General features: G+C 37.0%; 1 protein-coding gene across 1 annotated transcript; it reads right to left on the bottom strand.

Annotated features, from left to right (window-relative positions):
* Positions 1-8,464: 8,464 nt before the first annotated feature.
* LOC126699431 (uncharacterized) lies at positions 8,465-9,184 on the bottom strand. Its single transcript, XM_050397260.1, has one exon. It carries the CDS (start codon positions 9,135-9,137, stop codon positions 8,565-8,567), a length of 573 nt encoding a protein of 190 aa, XP_050253217.1. The 5' UTR covers positions 9,138-9,184; the 3' UTR covers positions 8,465-8,564.
* Between the last annotated feature and the right edge of the window lie 10,602 nt (positions 9,185-19,786).

The following is a 19,786-nucleotide window of genomic DNA, read 5'->3' as shown; positions in this document are numbered from 1 at the left end:
TAAAAAAGAAAAGGCCGGTTGACGTTCCTGAGGAAGGTGAAGTGGCCCCTCGCCCAGCCAAGCAGCAAAAAGCCACTCGGGGGCAGAGGAGTAAGAGGGCTAACTCCGTGGAAAGCCGAGATGAGGAGAATCGGGCTGAAGTGCGCGTTAATCCACGCGTATGGAGTCCGAAGCTAGAGTTAGACGGGGTCGCTATCCCCTATACTGCCTCGGTTTGAGAATACAACAGGGGCAGAGCAGGTTATATAACTGAGGCCCTGGAGCAACCAGTGCTCCTTCCTTGGGACATGGAGGCCTACAAGCGATTCTCCCAGCCCGAGCTTTTTCTGTCCCTTAAGAGGGACCTTGCGATGGTAAGTCATTCTTCTACCCTTTTGTTAAGTCATTAAACATTGTTACATTCTAACACAATTTTGGTTTCGTTTTGTTGGCAGATCACTCAGCAGGTGTTTGTGGCTAAGGAGTTTTGTCGCAGCAACCGCAGCTTGGCTGAAGCTGAGGTCTAGTCTCGGACAGAGGTGGAGAAGACCGTAGGGTCCCTCAAGCAGGAGAACCTTGAACTTGCGGAGAAGTTCAAAGAGTCAGAGAAACAGCGCCGGAGCACGGAGGCTGGCCTGAAGAGTGCTGAAACCCAAGCAGAGGACCAGCGCCAAAAGTTGTTCGTAACCGAGACCAGTCTTGCTACTGAGAAGCAGAATGTACTGGATCTTAAGGCCGCTCTGCAGAAAGCTGAGGACGAGATTTGGCAGGTTAAAGAAGAGGCTCAGCTGATCCGGGAGGCTACAGAGGCTGAAAAGAAAGCTGCTTATCAGCGAGGGATTCAAGAAACGGAGGCCAGGCTCTCCGAGGAAATTCCCAAGGTATGCAGGGACTACTGCAGCATCTCATAGGCTTATGCCCTTGATGCTGCAGGAATTCCTGCAGATTCGGCGCTGAGATTGCCTGAGAAGGTCTTCTACCCTTAGGAGATCTGAGAGAATCCTGATGGCGCCCAAGCAATCTCTGATGCTCCTCCTCCTCGGACCACAGACTTAGGGGAAATAATTTCCCTAAGTCTGTGGTCCGAGGAGCCATACAAGACTTAGGTTCTGTTTAAAACTTGGATAAGTTGCATAAGTAATAATTTCCCCCAAGTCTATGGTCCGAGGAGCCATGCAGGACTTAGGTTCTGTTTAAAACTTGTATAAGTTGCATAAGTAATAATTTCCCCTAAGCCTGTGGTCCGAGGAGCAATGCAGGACTTAGGTTATGTTTAAAACTTTGAATAAGTTGCATAAGTAATAATTTCCCCTAAGTCTGTGGTCCGAGGAGCCATGCAGGACTTAGGTTCTATTTAAAACTTGTATAAGTTGCATAAGTAATAATTTCCCCTAAGTCTGTGGTTCGAGGAGCCATGCAGGACTTAGGTTCTGTTTAAAACTTTGAATAGTTGGCATAAGTAATAATTTCCCCTAAGTCTGTGGTCTGAGGGGCCATGCAGGACTTAGGTTCTGTTTAGAACTTCGAATAGTTGCCATAAGTAATAATTTCCCCTATGTCTGTGGTCCGAGGAGCCATGCAGGACTTAGGTTCTATTTAAAACTTTGAATAGTTATCATAAGTAATAATTTCCCCTAAGTCTGTGGTCCGAGGGGCCATGCAGGATTTAGGTTCTGTTTAAAACTTTGAATAGTTGGGAATGGACCGGTGGGTACACGATGATCACGGAACAAAACACGGGCAAAACCGTTTTCATTAATAATAATATCTTCTTAGGTTATTTACATTCCACGGGCGAGGTACAGTTTTTTCATCCAAATCTTCTAGATAATAAGCACTTATTCCGGCCACAGATGTGATGCGATACGGTCCTTCCCAATTGGGCCCCAGCTTGCCCTAAAAGGGGTTTTTTGCGCTATCGAGAATCTTTCTCATCACGAGATCACCTGGACCTAAAGGTCGCAGTTTAACATTAGCATCATATCCTTGTCTTAGCTTCTGATGGTAATAGGCCATATGGATCATTGCTTTTTCCCTTCTTTCCTCGGCTAAATCTAGACTTCTCCCCAATAACTCGTCGTTGTTGTTTGGGGTAAAGGAGTTAGACCTCAGTGTGGGAAAGCTGTTCCCGATTGGGAGCACGGCCTCAGCCCCATAGGTCACTGAAAAGGGGGTTTCACCAATTGACCGTTGCGGTGTTGTCCGATAGGTCCATAAGACATGTGGGAGCTCTTCCACCCATCTCCCCTTTGCCTCATCCAGCCTCTTTTTCAGTCCATTCACTATGACCTTGTTCACGGCCTCGACTTGTCCATTTCCTTGGGGGTAGGCGGGAGTGGAGTATCGGTTAGTGATCCTAAACTCGCGGCAATACTCCCTGAAGTTCTTGCTATCAAATTGGAGACCGTTGTCCGAGATGAGTGTGTGGAGAGTTCCAAAGTGGGTAATAATGTTCTTCCAGATGAATTTCTGGGCATCCACGTCCCTAATGTTGGCCAAAGGTTCAGCCTCCACCCATTTGGTGAAGTAATCGGTTCCAACTATTATGTATCGCTTGTTCCCTGCAGTTTTGGGGAAAGGACCGACAATATCAAGACCCCATTGAGCGAACGGCCAAGGGCTGGAGAGAGGGTTGAGGACCCCTCCGGGTTGGTGGATATTTGGGGTGAATCTCTGGCACTGATCACACTTCTTTGCGTATTCTTAGGCCTCTCTTTGCATGTTCGGCCACCAGTACCCTTGGGTGAGCGCCTTGTGTGCTAGCGACCTCCCTCCGGTGTGACTTTCACAAATCCCCTCGTGTAACTCTTCAAGTAAGGACTCGGATTCTTCTGGATGTATGCAAAGTAGGTACAGCCCAGAGTAGGAGTGCCGATATAGTTTGTGGTCTTCCGATAACCAGAACCGAGGGGCATTCCTCCGTATCTTCTCGGCCTCCAACTTTCCCTCTGGTAGGGTGTCGTCTTTGAGGAAGTTCTTTATAGGATCCATCCAGCTGGGATTCCTTCTAATCTGATGGACCTGAGTCGGGTCTCCTCTAATGGGACTCGCTTGGACTAGATCTTCGACAAGGATCATTCGCGGCAGATTATGCGCCGAGGACGTGGCGAGAGTGGCCAGCGAGTCTGCATGGGTGTTCGCACTCCTGGAAACGTGCGTCAGATTGAAGGATTCAAAACTCGAATGTAGGCATTTGACTCGTCCGAGATACTCTTGCATTCTAGCATCTCTAGCTTCCAACTCACCCATCACTTGGCCAACGACCAATTCAGAGTTCGAGAATACTTCCATTATCCTTCCGCCCAATTTTTGAACCATCGTCATCCCTTGAAGTAAGGCTTCGTACTCGGCCTCGTTGTTCATAGCCGAGAACCTGAGTCTCAGTGATTTCTCAACAACAACACCGTCCGGCGATATTAAAACTATCCCAACTCCAAATCCTCTCTGGTTGGCCGCACCGTCCACGTAGACCTTCCAACGCAAGGTCCCCCCTGCAGAAATTGTACCAACCGATTTTTCATCCATGTCTTTCTTCTCAGTTATTGTTTCTACAGAGGGTTCAGCAAATTCCGTGACTAAGTCTGCGAGGACTTGACCTTTGATGGAGGATCTGGGCATATATTTAATATCAAAGGCCCCCAAAAGCGCACTCCACATGGCGATCCTTCCTGTGTAGTCGGCACTTCGAAGCACCGCTCGGAGGGGAAGCTGGGTTAGAACGATAACCGTATGCGCCTGAAAGAAATGAGGGAGCTTCCGTGTGGCGTGTACTATCGCCAGAATTGCTTTTTCCAAAGGTAAGTATCGCACTTCGGCCTCATGTAATGATTTGCTTACGTAGTAAACCGGTTGCTGCACCCCGTTATCATCCCGTATCAGTACCAGGCTTACAGCATGGGGAGCTACGGCTATGTACGCAAACAGTACCTCGTCTGCCTCAGGGTTGGACATGATGGGTGGTCGCGAAAAGTATTCCTTAAATTGCTAGAAGGCCCAGACACAATCCTCCGACCATTCAAACCCTTTCCACTTATTTATTAAGAGGTAGAAAGGTCGACATCGATCTGCAGATCGTGATATGAACCGGTTTAATGTTGCGATCATGCCAGTGAGCTTCTGTACTTCTTTTGGATTCCGAGGAGCCTGTAGGCTGTTAATTGCTTTGATTTGATCGGGACTTACTTCTATTCCCCTGTGGGTTACCATATAACCTAAGAATTTCCCAGACCCGACCCCGAATGAATACTTGGAAGCATTGAGTCGCAACTTGTGCTCCCTTAAGATAGCAAAGATGATTTCAAGGTCTTTCACGTGCTTGGACACCATTTTACTTTTTACAACCATATCGTCTATGTAAACCTCAATGACTTTGCCCAGCTGTGGCTTGAACATCCTGGTCATCATCCTTTGGTAGGTTGACCTTGCGTTCTTTAGTCCGAATGGCATCACCTTATAGTGATAGTTTTCGATGGGTGTCATGAAAGCCGTCTTCTCCTAATCCTCTAACGTAAGGGGTATCTGATGATAGCCCTAGAATGCGTCCAGGAAACTCATTTGAGGGTGGCCCACGGTTGCATCCACCAATCGGTCAATTCGAGGTAAGGGAAATGGATCCTTTAGGCACGCCTTATTTAGGTCCGTGAAGTCCACGCAGACTCTTCACTTCCCTGTTTTCTTCTTCACCACCACTGTATTTGCCAGCCATTCGGGGTAGAAAACTTCTTTAATAGCTCCTGCCTTCTTCAGTTTCATCACTTCGTCTCTAACGGCACTGGCGTGCTCCTGTGAGGGACGTCGGGGTGGTTGTTTCTTTGGAATAGAAGATGGGTTAACATTCAAGTGATGACAAATAAGGCTAGGGTCAACCCCCGGGGCGTCGTAAGCGTCCCACGCAAACACATCAACATTTCTTCTTAGGAATCTGACCAGCTCATCTTTTTCTTCAGGAGGCAACTCGGAGCCGACTTGGAAAAATCTCTCCAGGTCGTCGTCGATGATAAACTTTTCTAAACTTTCACACCTTATCTCCTTGGCAGGCTCGTTGTCTTGCCCTGCCGAGGTGGTTGGTTGCTATAAGTTCCCTGGGGTCGATGACTCGGCATGGGACCAATGTGAGATGGCGGCCACCATACACTGTCTGGCCATGGCCTGATCTCCACGAATCTCTTCTACTTGGCCTCTGGATTGGTATTTTACTTTTTGGTGAAGTGTGGAGGATACGACTTCTAGGGCATGGATCCATGGCCTGGCTATTATCGCTGTGTAGGGTGAGTAGGCATTGACCACGATAAAGTTCACCTCCACCACTTCCGATCCAGTCTGTATGGGTAGTCTGATCTGCCCTTTTGACGTAACATTCTTCCCTTCGAAGCTGATAAGGGGAGAGTCATAGGCCGTCAAATCCTCCGGCCTCAGATTCAACCCCTTGTATAGATTAGGGTACATTACCTCTACTGCGCTTCCTGGGTCTACCAACACCCTTCTCACATCAAAGCCTCTGATTCTCAGTGTAACCACTAAGGCATCGTCGTGAGGTTGGATAGTTCCCCTCTTATCCTCGTCCGAGAATCCTAGTATCAAAGAGCTTCCCTTTTTAGACCTTTTAGGTTCCCTCTGCCTGTCCTCAGAGGGGAACAGACCAACAGCCAGTACCCTGGAAGGAGATGGCCCAGTTCTTCCTAGTGCGGCGAGGATGACGTGTATCGTCCCGATGGGGGGTCTTAATGACACATCCTTTCGAGGCTCTTGCATTGTCTGACCCGGATGGCCGCTTGAGGGGTGCAAAAGGTGACGTAACTTCCCTTCTCGGACCAACTGATCTAGGTGATTCCACAGACCATGGTCCTGATGATAGTGGCAGTACAGGTTCTGGTTACGTTTTGAAGGCTCTCCAGCCATCTTTCCCGGCCATCTGAAGAAGGGTTCGTTCCTTACTTTCTCCAGCACTTGTTGCACTGGCTCCCTGAACACAGCATTCACCGTTTGCATGTTACTCTGTCCAGCCTGTCTCGAAAAATCCCTCCTCGGCTGGTTATGGTTATATCGTTCCGACCTGAAATCATTCGCTTTAGGGGGAATGATCTTCTCCTTTCCCTTTCCTTGTAGCTGATCTTCTTCCACCCTTTTGTATTTGTTGATCCTATCCATCAACTGATGAACGTTGGCAACTGGTTTACCAGTGAGAGATTTCCTCAAGCCATGCTCGGTGGGGAGACCGCTTTTGAATGTGCTGATAGCAACATCATCATGGTTCTCATCTAACTCGTTATACATCTCCCAATATCTATCCGAATATGCTTTCAGGGTCTCTCCCTCATGCATGGACAAGGACAATAGCGAACTGAGGGGTCGAGGGACTCTGCTATTTGTAATAAAGCGGGAGCAGAAAGCCTGAGTGAGCTGCTTGTATGAGCCTATGGAATTTGTCTTCAGGCTGTTGAACCACCTCATCGCCATTGGTCCCAAGCTGGATGGGAAGACTTTGCACATCAGGGCTTCATTCTGCGAGTAGATAGCCATTTTCTGGTTAAACTGACTCACGTGCTCCACCAGGTCTGTTCGGCAGTTATAGATGGCGAACGTTGATTGATTAAAGCGTTGAGGCAACTTAGCCCCTTCAATTCTGTACATGAAGGGTGATCTTGAAATCTGGTCTAGCGCCTTATTCATAGCATCGTTTCTTGAACCCTTGCTAGACGGGCTCTCATATTTTCGTACAGGGCGTGGTTCCCTCTCGTAAGAAAAGGTTTCACTTGGGGGGGTTCTCGACCTCCGTCGATAACTTGCGTCCTCCCCATTAGAGGACTCGTCTGAGCTAGAGGGAGATCGCTTTCGCTGTACACGTCGTAACTTCCTTTTCAGGTCATCTATCTCTCGCTGCATGGCCTGATGACTATTTCGCCTCTGGGACACGTGACTGCCTATCTGGGTGTGACTCTGGCTTGTCTGGGTAGTATGCACGCTTCCCTCACGATTCCCTCTGTCGCCTGGGTTGGCAGGGTTATTTTGTCGCTGGGACTCAATGGGTTCTGTCTGTTGAGGGTTAGCCTGGTGAGGATTCTCCTGGTGTGGACCTAGCTCTGCCATGCTCGACCGTTGCGCTTACTGATACCTTAGTTCTTCCCACAGACGGCGCCAATTGTAGGGACACGATTTTAGTTGACCTGGTCCTGGACAGTCAGGCCTTGGCCCAAAAGGTCCCACACAATGAATTTTTGTAGAGTGTGGGTTGAAGAACTCGGTCACAGTTGGATTAAACGGTTTGTTGCATGGGCTCAGGAGATATAGAAACACCAATCAAGAAAGTGGATGTGAAGGGGGGAATTTTATTCACGGGCACGTATGCGTACAATGAAACTTCGCTCCTCTGCTTACTCTCTCTCCGGTTTTTTCCGTCCCCCTCTCTTGAGGGACTCTTACATATTATATAGGCCCTCTTTTGTCATCTGGGCCTTACACTTGTTGATCATCCAAACCTCTACTTGAGCACCTGTCCCATCAGACGCCCTTACCAGTTCTTTGTGAGTTGCAGTGACCAAGGTAGCACTGTTCAAGGGTCTTCTCTTCATTAATGCGGCCAGGAGAGTAGTTGTGGTGCATTTAATGTGGTGGTGACAGCCTTTGCTGGGATATTTTGGGTCTCCTTTCTTTTTACGTGTTTAGAGTGAGGGCTACAATAGCTGGGATGCATCGTTGACTTGGACTTTGGAACGTCTGAGGAGGAACTACTCCTCGGACGTGTTCTCCTTGCTCTCGTGGGCTTGAGCAAGGATTCTGGGCCGCGACGTCTCTTCGGACAGAATGGTCCTCGGACGGGCCTAAGGCCCAGCCAACCTGTAATTCTGGGCCGGTCCCCACAACTCATTAAAATATTTTCTTTGGCCATAGGTTAAATGAATCAAAATATTAAAACCTTTAAGTTTGGTGGAATTTTTAATGAATGGTTCCTATTATTTTCCTTTCAAAAAAGAATGGCACATGGTGCTAATTTATAATTACAAGATGGGGCAGAAGGTTAAATAAATGAATTCTTTAAAAATGCGATATATGGCAGAATCTTAGGCTCCAAAACATGAGGTTCCTTTTATGATAATGATTTTTTTTTTTTTTTTGAGAAAATAATGATAATGATTTTAGGTTTATACAAAAGAATTCATATTACAAAAAAAAAAAAAAAAAAAAAAAAAAAAAAAAAAAAAAAAAAAAAACTCATAATCTTTCATGCTTGGATAAGTTAGATGGGAAACTTCCTTTTAGATGATGTAGGAGTTTTTATTTTTTATTTTTTTATTTATTTTTTATTTTTTTAGAAAACAGTAATACTTATTAGAATACACAAACATGAAAATAGTATATAGAGTTTTTTAAATAGACTTATAATAAATTACATAACCAGAGTATCGCTACAAAAGGGCCTAACCTTTGTAGTAGTAACCTGATGTTATAAGGATTGCAACTCTAAGATGATGTAGGAGTTTGATTGAGAGAGACCATGATGAGTTCCTTGGATTGCCTTTTTATTTTTTTTTATGTGATTACACGATGATAAGGAAATATGCGGGGAAATGAATGAATAACAACAAAAATTATAACTTGAGTTTGGTCTTGCACATGGACTCAACTTTCTGAGGACTAATAAAAACAGATATATTACAACTGTTATAAACGGTGGCGTGGAACTTGAAGATGTTTAGCACTATCACTTTCCCAGGCAACACGGCATTTGAAGTCAAATTCAAGCTCCCACCAGCAAAATCAGATAATAAATGGGGATTGATTAGCAATTTACCAGCCTTAAGCTCCACAGAAGTTGTAATGTTAAGCTTGTGGCGTGCAGGCACATATCTTTGCTCGATTGGAGCTTCACCTACAACTTCCCCATGATAAGTAACATAAGATGTGGTGTTTTTGAACTTGAAGCTTCCATAGTTTGGGTTCTCAATTGCAACAACAGTGCCTAATGACAATGTGACATTAGGTGTTAAGGCTGAGAAGTCAATGTTTTTTATGCCTTCAGGGTAGAGGGAAATTTTGGGGTCTTTAGGCTTGAAGATGGTAAAGAACAAGGTTATGATAACAATGACAAAGATAACAAAGAAAGTTGCTGTAACACCACAGCATAGTTTATGACTTCTACGGGAAGGTTTGCCATTAGCCATGTTCTCAGATTAACAATAGGCTTTAAGAGATTTTTCCCAAGAGGAATTCTATAAATTAAGATACTACTAACATATTATTTAATGTAAAGTGAATAGCAAATATAATGAGAAAAATCCCAAAATAGTACAAACACAACACTAGCCTCAAAGTTCTTTCAATTCACACCATTACAGTGAAATTCAACGGAACTAAGATCAAAACAAGAAAGAAAGAAAAGGGTTGATAAACAGCATGTGGGGTGGTTCAATTTGTCAAAAAGTATTCAAAATCAAGGTCGTTCACTTTCGGTGGAGCCGATATTTATTAGCAGAAATTTTGACCAAACAGTGGCCCTGGTGACTTACTTCAGTTTATGAGCCACACAACATCACTAGTTCAGACAAGGTCGTTGACGCCAAGTCCACACTCGTTCGAATTTTGGTTTGAACAATCCAAGAAAAAGGAGGCGAGTCTAAGTTTTTGTTTTCCAAAAGGGCTGGTGTGAATAAGACAACTTTTAGATGAAAGTGTTGCCAGTGGATAAAAGTGTGGTGGTGTGAGCTGGTTTCAGTGCAAACTACAAAGAAAAAGAGAGAGACAGAGATATTTAGAGAGAAGATAATTCAAATCCGTGTGGTTTAATAAAGAACAAGTGCAACTGCTTCTATGGACCAAAATAATTTCTAATTTCCCATTGCAGGTGATAATTGCAAGGCATATAATTTACAACCTAATTGAAAACAAACTTATGTTAAAAATTCATGGAGTTAATATTGTTGCCAATACTTGCCATGGATAATCCATTTTAACTAGATGGTTATTATAACATATAAGAATACCACTTAACCAAAAACTTTAAGTCTATGAGTTTGAACACAACTATGTTATGTTAATCACCCACTTTTCTTCTTATTATTCATTGTGGGAGTTCAATAACACACATATATCCAACATTAAATAAACAAAATAAAATTGTGTCAAAATCCAAGATTATTGCAAAATGTGATTTATTAAAAGCCTAATTCTCTCTCTGTAAAATCCTAGCACAAATTAGGTGATTATGCAGAGGAAGTATGTAAATCTTCATATTGAAATTGATAGGGAAGAGGGAGATATATGTGAAAGAAGAGATCAAGAGAACAATGCAAAAGAAGTTATCATGGCATCTCCTCTAGGGAACAATTTTTTTGTTATTTTCTTCTTATTCGCATGTAGAAACATTACTTAAAAATATTAGTGTAAACAATATGATTTATGTTTTACTATCCTAAGAAGGATCCTATCTTTGATGTCTTAGATGGTAAATAATCATTCAATAATCTTGTTTCCATAATAAAAAAAAAAAGAAAAAAGAGTGTTGTTGCTTATGCCAAGAATTTCTATATGTTTTTCCTACTAAAAAAAACACTTAATGAACATTTGGGCACACATGAATAATACTCTAACAAATGAAGAGTATACATAAATGAATAATTCTCCCAACTAATAAATTTAGAACAGGCACATAGCATGGGTGAAAAGTAGTTAAAATTTTGTTTTGCACGTTTGAACTATAATTTTCTAAATCATACCTATGAATTTTCTTATTAGCATAAATTTTTTTGTCTATTGACAGAAAAGAAATGAGGATTCACTCCTGTGTTGAGACTAGTCACGAATTACAAAAAATAAAAGGAAATAAATGCACTTAAGTTAAGGCGGTTGATTTTGACATTCAAATCAAATCAAATCATCAGTTTTGGTAACATGGGCTATGTCTTCCTCCTCTTCACTTTGACCTTCTTTTCCACTTTTAAAGGGCATTCAAACCTCTGTTAATAAAAGAACTTAATTTGGACTAGTTGACTAGATTTAGAAATAAAGACCGTTCTCTAGAAAATTCATCAAAAGCTTTATATGCGTGTCCCACGAGTGGCACACATATTCAAAGAAGTGAAAAATGCCAGAGACCCCTGAATTGTAATACTGTGATGGAGAAAGTGAACGTTAAGATTGGGTTTAAATTCTTGACTATACACGCGTGATATGTTATATGTCGTTTTACTTATGTCTTTGATGATAAACGCAAAGCTACAGGTCGTTTAACTGAAGTTTGTTAAATAGCCGTTAAGGCTGTTAGTTTGTTGCTGTTGTTCAGTTTTACTTTGGCGCTAACCTCTGTTTTCTAAGTATATCTACTTTAATGATGTGGTTTATGAATTGCTTCGCTGCATAAAGACAAGGGCAAGTGAGTTCTAGATTAACCTCTCCTTTCAGAAGTCTGCTGCTCTTCTTTGAATGCTCTTTTTTAAGATATCCTGTGCAATTGGTTATGCTTTTGAAAACATTTTGTAATAAATTATCTCATGCACATGTTTAATACTCATTATATTATTTTGGGAATCAACTTCAACTATATAATATGTCATTAGAAATATTTTGCAAGAAATTATGTTATGACTTATGACCTATGTTTAGTGCTTATTAATATATGTTATAATATTTTGAGAATTAACTTTAATTATATGCCATCTCATTAGAAAGAGATAAAATGCAAATTAATAAAATTAATATAGTTATGAATATGAGCTTATTATGCAAGTAAATTGAAAAACATTTAATCATTTTCATTAACTTAAACATTCCATTTTTGTGGATTATAGTTAGCTCAACATGTGGTCTCTTAAAATTAGTATATTGGTTTGATAATAAAGAGCAATTATCATAGTAAACATCACAAGTTGAAATTCTATGGTCACTATATTCTTAACCGCACATTATTAAACTTGATTTGTAGAATATTATATTCCAAACAAATTGTTTCTTAAATAATTCTTTTAAAAATAACATGAAAATTTTATGTGGGTTGAAGTTACATCTTTTTTACACCATAGGATTCTAAAAGATCTAACGATTAGAAAAATAACTCTAAATATTTATCGTTTTCCACCTCATTTATGAAATAAATAGCATTTTCTTTCTCTCCTTGTTAATTGCTTTCCATCTACAATTTTATTGCAATTTTAGAAATTAACAAGGCAACCACTTCTCTTTCTCTAGCATCCTTGTTAAAAAAAAAAATAAATAAATAAACACTAAGGCAACTGCAACAGTAATTGTTAGCTTTCTACAGCAATAGAGAACTTCCCCAACCCCAAGGCCACATCCCCTATCCCACATTATATCAATTGGGTTCAGCTTTAAAATTATCAATTATAGTCCAAGAAAAAATTTATGTATGGATGGTTAGATCTATAATTAGAACTTCCCCATGGACCCCATGCCAAACGTTACTGATGCTCTGTAACATATCTTGTAAAGTGGTACAATAAATTCTCTGTGGCTCACGTTTTGGAGAGTGAAGGAATTAGTGATCTCACTTTTATAAATCTCATCAAGTTCCTAACATTCATGTTCTTGAGGATTTTCAAGTTTTTCCATCATTTTCATATTTTGTCATCTCATTGTCTCTTTTGTCAATGCCAGAATCACTCCCATCTTGAGAATTTTCTTTTTTATTTCCTGGACCCTCTTCAATAGACTTCTCAATAGCATAACCTCCATTTTGAAGACCATTTGCTATATTTTTTCTAGCTTCTACATATGTTCTCCCTCCATCTCCCTCCTTATAATATCTCCGGCTTTATTTTCAGTTTTGTCTTCAGCTCTTGCTGTAAAGTATAATCCCAGCCTCTCTGGAATTGTTGAATTTAATTTTACTTTGAACTTCACTTCTTGTCAAATTTTCATTGCGTCTGTAATTAGTGGTTTCCTGTAGATGATCTTGTCCTTCCATTCAAATGAATTATAGCTTCGAAGATACTGAATCTTATGGGACAATTCCATGATGGCATTTGCTTTTGAAATCATTTTTTTTTTTCTTTATTTTATTCGCAATTTTCATCCTCTAGAAAATTTAAACCAAAAAAAAAAAAAAAAAATTATAACAAAAATAATACTAGAGGTGAACACTGCAGAGTCATTCTCTGCTAGTAGTATGAAAATGGTGAATTGGCGGTTTACTCGGCACATACAAAGTCCTCTTTTTTTTTTTTTTTTTTTTTTTTTATGTTGCACAACATGATAATATTGTTAATGTTCACTTTCTTCTAGTCCTATCTCATAACATGAGCTGCAATGCAAGGCATATTATAAAGCGAGAAAAAAAAATTGCAGAGAGAGAGAGACACAGCTGAAAGAAAGTTATATGTCGTTCTTGGATTTATGCTGTTATACGGCATGCCGTTGAGATATTGGTTTTAACCGTTTAAGTTCTTGGCTGTACTGCGTGATATGTTATATGTCGTTTTGCTCAAGTTTTTAATGATAAAAGCAAAGCTACAGGTCGTTGAGCAGTTAGTTTCCCACTGTTCATTTCATCTCCATTTGAAACTTCTATGCATTTATATTCCTGTTCTTTGTTTTTCCTTTTAAGTTCATTGCTATGATAAAAAAAACTACATTATTAATTAATTGATTGAATTTCTTTTAATTTTCACTTTCAGCAGATAGTTGATTTTAATTAGTCAAATTACCAACGTGTTTAATAAGATCAATTATGCAATGTATTTTGTTGTTTTTAGATCCTTGTTAAAACACCTATTAACCAGTTTTAAGCCCAATTTGTTAATTTGATTAATTATGTACAGCCCTTGATTAATGAAACAATTACCAATATTTTGTAACAAATAAACACATTAGAGAAGAAGAGTACGTAGCAATATGGTAATCTAGGGAAAACCAATGAAATATAAATTCCAAAGTGATTCAACCTAACAATCCAAAGGCACAACCGTCGCATCTAGAAACCTAGGGCATGAAACCCAAGGCTTGGGTCATCATGGGCAGAAAATTGAGCTTGATCAGTCAGTTGGAGTCGAGATTTAATGAAGCTTGATTGATCGAGCTGCAATGTCCAATACCATATTGGCATTCCTTTTATCCTTCTTTTTGCATCTGTTTCTTGTCCGCGTTAATCGTGCAAATGCAACCAACTTATTCTTCAAATACCATTAATGATATGCAAAATCCTAACAAATATGATTAGAAGTAAAAATAAACTTATGCAACCAACTTATTCTTCAAATTCCATTAATGATATGCAAAATCCTAACAAATAGGATTAGTGACAAAAATCCAGTAGCGGCTTCAGGATTTTTTTTCTAGGAGGATCAATAGTGTCGAAGCTATAAATTTGTTGTAGGAGTACAAAATAAAATGATTTTTTTTTTTTTGGTATATACAACTTTCATATTATATAAAATAATCTAAAATAGTATTCTAAATACAATTTAGTATACAAACTGTATTAAACAACAGTCTAAAAAATTATTAATAGTTTAAAGATCGATAAGACAACAACCATTGAATGCATAAATAAATATAATTAAATAATAATTAAACATTTTTTTCAAATTTATAATAATTTATAATATTTATATGTACTAACAATTTAAAAAAAATGATAAAGAAGAATAATAATACACGTAAGACTGGGAGTAAATGTGAAACTAAGAAATAAAAATAGTAATTGATATAAGTTTTTGCTTTTGAAGTGTATGACTTTTTAATCATACACATGGTCATTCTCTTGGAATTAGAGCAAGCAATAAAAGACTTCTTAGATTTGGAAATCTATAAAGCACTTATCAACCTACTTTGATTAGACAGAAAGAAAACATAGAAGGGAGAAAGAAAGATAAAGAGAATAAGGAAAGAATCACAGATATAAATAGGTTTGTTGTAGAGGTGGTGTAGTTTTTTTTTTTTTTTTTTTTTATATATATATATTTTTAATTGCTAAAAGTGGAGTAATTTTTTGCTAATGAAGAAGAAAATTGGAAGGAAAAATAGTTTAGTTCCACTATCAATAGTAAAGTAAGCCAGAGTTAGATAAAGTTTATTTATTTATTTATTTTAAATGAATGAGTAATTTTAAGAGTAATGTTACTGCACAACACCTTTACAACAGAATCTAAACGACAAGTTGTTATAGATGACAAATTGTTAAAGGTATGTAAAAAAATAACGTCAATTGTGGGTCTAAATAAAATCAGTTATAACTTGCCACTTAACCTTTATTTTAAAATTATTATAAAAAAAATTATGAAAATAGCAATAAGTTAAGCATATTCAATCTTATTTCAACTAAATTTAAACAAAATTGATGTTCAAGGCATTCAAAATTTTGTTTTAAGCGTCAAAACAAAAAGATTAATATATAATTTTTTTTTTTTTTTTTTTTTTGCCCAAGTTCATTTGAACCCCTTTCTAAAAAAAAAAAAAAGTTCATTTGAACCCCTGATCAGGCTGTAAAGCCGACCCTGCAAAAATCATATAAATATTATTAAAAATTCCCGTAGCATTAAACAATTGTAAAGATCTTTCCTTCTGTCCTTCTAAAATAATTATACAAGCGTCCGGTTAATATATACTCTAAAAGTATATACTAATAAATCTGTTTTTAAAAAAATTTTATCGAATTTTTTAACTTCCAATAAATCCTTTTTAAAAAATAGTATACTATTCTGTGCTTTAGGACATGCTAGTAAAATCTATTATACAATCCACCATTGTCACGTCATTTCTTTGGAAGATTGTCCTTTTTTTTTCTTTTTCTCTTTTACATGGAAGTTGCCATGATTAGACTGATGAGAAACTTACTTTTGTTTGCTATCAATCTTTCTTCAAAGCTGACTCATTAGGACTTGTAACAGAATTGTTTGCATGGAAGTTGCCATGATTAGACTGATGAGAAACCTACTTTTGTTTGCTATCAACTTTTCTTCAAAGCTGACTCATTAGGAGTAGTAATAGAATTGTTCCATCACAATTATGACTTGACACTTAAACCTTTGAACTTGGTCATGAACGGTGAGCCATTGAACTTCTGTTTGTTCATATTTATTTTTTAAAATTTTCTTTTAAGATAAAGATGAGAGCTTCAAGCCTACACAATCCTGTTCTCATCTTGTTTCCAAGCAAATATTGTTGGAGACCCACATGCTTGCATTTTCTAGAGAAACTTCTGAGTAATTGTAGGACAACGAACAAACACACAATTTTTGTCATAATTTTACGGATGAATTGTAAATGGTAAAAGTATAAGGCCTGTTTGGTATATAAACTTAAATACATGTTTTCAGTTTTTAAACAATATTACACGTATTTTCATATTTTTTCATCCACACGTATTTTCAAAAAAATTGAAAACTGTCATTTAAATATATGTACCAAACGGGCCATAAACACAACTTTTTTTTACTATTCACAACTCACCTTCTTTTGGATAAAGATGACAACTTCAAGTCTACGGCACTCATGTTATTATATCTTGTATCAAAGCAAATATTGTCAGAGACTCACATGCTTGCATCTTCTAGAGTATCTTATTAAGCAATGCTAAGACCACAAACAAATACACAACCTTTGTCATAATTTTACCACGTGACGAGTTGTGAGTGATGAAGGTATGATCCCACGTGGACTCACCACTTTTTCCTTACTACTCATAACTCATAACTTGCCTTCTTTTGAATAAAGACAACAACTTCAAGTCTATGGCAATCCTGTTTTTATCTTGTTTCCAAGCAAATATTGTCGGAGACTCACATGCTTGCATCTTCTAGAGAAACTTACCGAGCAATGCTTGGACCACAAATAAACACACAATTTTTACCATAATTTTGCCATGTGGCAGTCATAAGTGGTAAACAAGGGCGGTTCTACCCTTTGTTCAGGGGTTCAAATGAACCCTTTGACTTCCCACAAAAAAAAAAAAAAAAATATATATATATATATATATATATATATATATTTATAATTTTTTTGTTAGTTTAATATTTTAATTTATTCTTAACAAGATTGTTGCACACCCTAACTTAAATTTATACACCCTTACTAAAGGCAATTCCAACTTTAAGAGTATGAGTAAGTGTTTGTGAACTGTAAGTGTCACTATTTATTATAAATTATATTATATGTGTGTAAGTGTGTCTAATATTAATTATGTGCATTACTTTTTGTTATAATATTATTTGTATGAATAATGATGTGTGTGAATATTTGTGTGTACAGTATAAATATAATATAACTTTATATAATTTAATAATTAGGAAATAAAGAGGGTTTTTTACATGTGTGTATTGTTATCATGTTATAATAACTTTTTGTTATAAAGTCAAAAAAATTCAAGAAGAAAAATTGTAAAGTTAGTGATTTTTCAAGCATTTAATTGGTTAAGTAGACACGTAGTGTATTATTTTATATATGAATGAGTGTGGTTGTGTGCGTTAATAATTAATATAGAGCCAATTAGTTAAGTTTATCATTTAGTTTAAAATGTTTTTATAAAAACAATGACAAGTTAATAGATAATAACAACTGCATAAAAATAAAAATGTTAGATAAATTTAACAAAATAAAATGGTCATAGCTACCTACATTGGCAATAAATACTCGTAATGAACTTTTTTTTTTTTAATAGTTTCCCACAGTGTTTCCTCAATACTTTCAACTAGAGACTAATCACTGTTCAAAATTTGAAAACTTGTAGAAGGAAATTGTAAAACAATTTTTTTTTTGGTCGATAACTTGACATATTCAAGTTCTCTTTTTATTAAATATTTTTTTAATTTAAGTTTTTTAATGACCCCCTAAACAAAGTTCCTGGAGCCGCCACTGGTGGTAAAGGCATAGACCCGAGTGAACCTACTACTTTTTCTTCATCACTCATAACTCGCCTTCTTTTGGATAAAGATGACAACTTCAAGTCTATGGCAATCCTGTTCTTATCTTGTTTCCAAGCAAATATTGTCAAAGACTCACATGCTTGCATCTTCTAGAGAAACTTAGCAATACTAGGACCACAAACAAATATACAATTTTTGTCACAATTTTGATACGCAACGAGTTGTGAGTGGTAGAGGCTTGGATCCATCACTTTTTCTTCCACACCAACAACTCGCCATGTGGCAAATTGTGCAAAAATTGTGTAATTATTTGTGGTTCTAGCATTTTCAAAACTTACTTCTAAGTGAGTTCACATTGAACCTTCAAAAAATAGCTAAAATGTTATTTTAGGAACTTCAAACACCAAAAATCTTTCTCTATTAATTAAATATTGCTTTTATTTTTCTAGTGTAGCATATCAAATTAGCTACTTACTACTAATTAATGCTTCGTTTGTTTTGATGTAAAATATTTTCACATTTTATAGTGTTTGTTTTGTAGTAAAATATTTGGTCAAAAGTAAAATATTTTCAGTCAACCAAATCATCCTGGGCAAATTTGTGTAAAATATTTTACACTTGAAATTTCGGTAAAATATTTTACATTTTTTCTCTCCCTCTTGCCTGATACTTTTCACGCTTTCTCCCTCTCACACTCTCTCTCCCTCTCAGATTTCTCTCCATAACCTAGGTTACCTAGCCACCTCCAATCCCTCTCTCCACCAGCTAGCTCTAATTTAGCAACAAACTTGGTTGTAGACTTTTCCTAAAAACAAAACTTGGTTTTAGATTAAGACTACAAATCCATTGAATATTATTTTATTAGATGTGAATTTTGATAAATCCACCATTGGATTACATTTTTTTTCTTATATCCTTCATCTTTGCAAAACTTCAAGAAAATCAAAGATCGATAGTTATGTCATCAATTAAATATTTAAATTTCGAGTTTTTGTAATCCAAAATTATACATAAAAAATAAGTATATGGATTGAATAGTAAATAGCATCTGATTAGCATTAAATTTGGCATGTGTTTTAAGAATATAAAAATATAGAATTCAACGGTTAGATTTTCAAAATATTTAGTCCTGTTAATTTTTTTAGTGAGAGTTGTAGTCTTAGGTTATTACTAAGTTTGTAGTTAAACTTTATCCTTAAACTTTGGTCCTCTTAAGTCTTAACAATATATTAGGCCCTTACAAATCCAAGAAAAATTTTATTTAACTAAAATTTAAAAAAAGATGTAACTTGTAGTATTGATAATGAGATTATCATGCAACGATTTCAAAATAAAAAAAGTCGTAGAAATAAATTGTAAGATTTTATGTATTTGCGTTTTTTTTTTCCAATAAATGAAGTTATCTTCTTATTTTCTCCACACAAAAAAAAAAAAAAGTAAAAAGTTATCTTCTTATTAGATTTTGTATAATTTAAGTTTTTTAATGACCACCTTAAAAAAATTCCTAGAGCATCCACTGGATACTTGAAACCTTGTTACAGAAAGTAGAAGTTCTCATAAAGCTTTGTTCAATTTCCATTCTCTCTTTTTCCTTAAAAAAAAAAAAAAAAAAAAAAAATCCTTTCTCTCTGTAATTAGGATAATAACATAAAAATTATAAAAAGGTCATGCCGAAATTATGAATATTTTACTTTTAAGTTATATAATGAATGCATATTGTGTGAGACTAAGTTTTAAAAGCATATATATATATATATATATATATATATATATCTGTCTAAAATAATTGAATGGAAGATGGTAGATAACTAAGTAACTAATATAAAATGAGATACATAAAAGAAATATAAAAGGATTTTTCATAATATATTGAGATTTAGGGCTCAAGTAATATTTAAATGGAAAAACCTTGAATTTAATAATTAAAAGCTATTAAAAAATGATTGAAAGCATATTTAAGTGGAAACCTCAATTCAATAATTAAGAATAATCTAAATAAC

Source organism: Quercus robur, chromosome 9 (assembly GCF_932294415.1).
Source record: "Quercus robur chromosome 9, dhQueRobu3.1, whole genome shotgun sequence".
Classification (NCBI taxonomy): Eukaryota; Viridiplantae; Streptophyta; class Magnoliopsida; order Fagales; family Fagaceae; genus Quercus; species Quercus robur.
Note: the sequence above shows the minus strand (reverse complement) of the source record. Positions and strands in the feature narration are given on the sequence as shown.

Coding starts and splice junctions, on each gene's coding strand:
- LOC126699431 (XM_050397260.1), bottom strand. CDS start 9,137: ATGGCTAATGGCAAACCTTCCCGTAGAAGTCATAAACTATGCTGTGGT.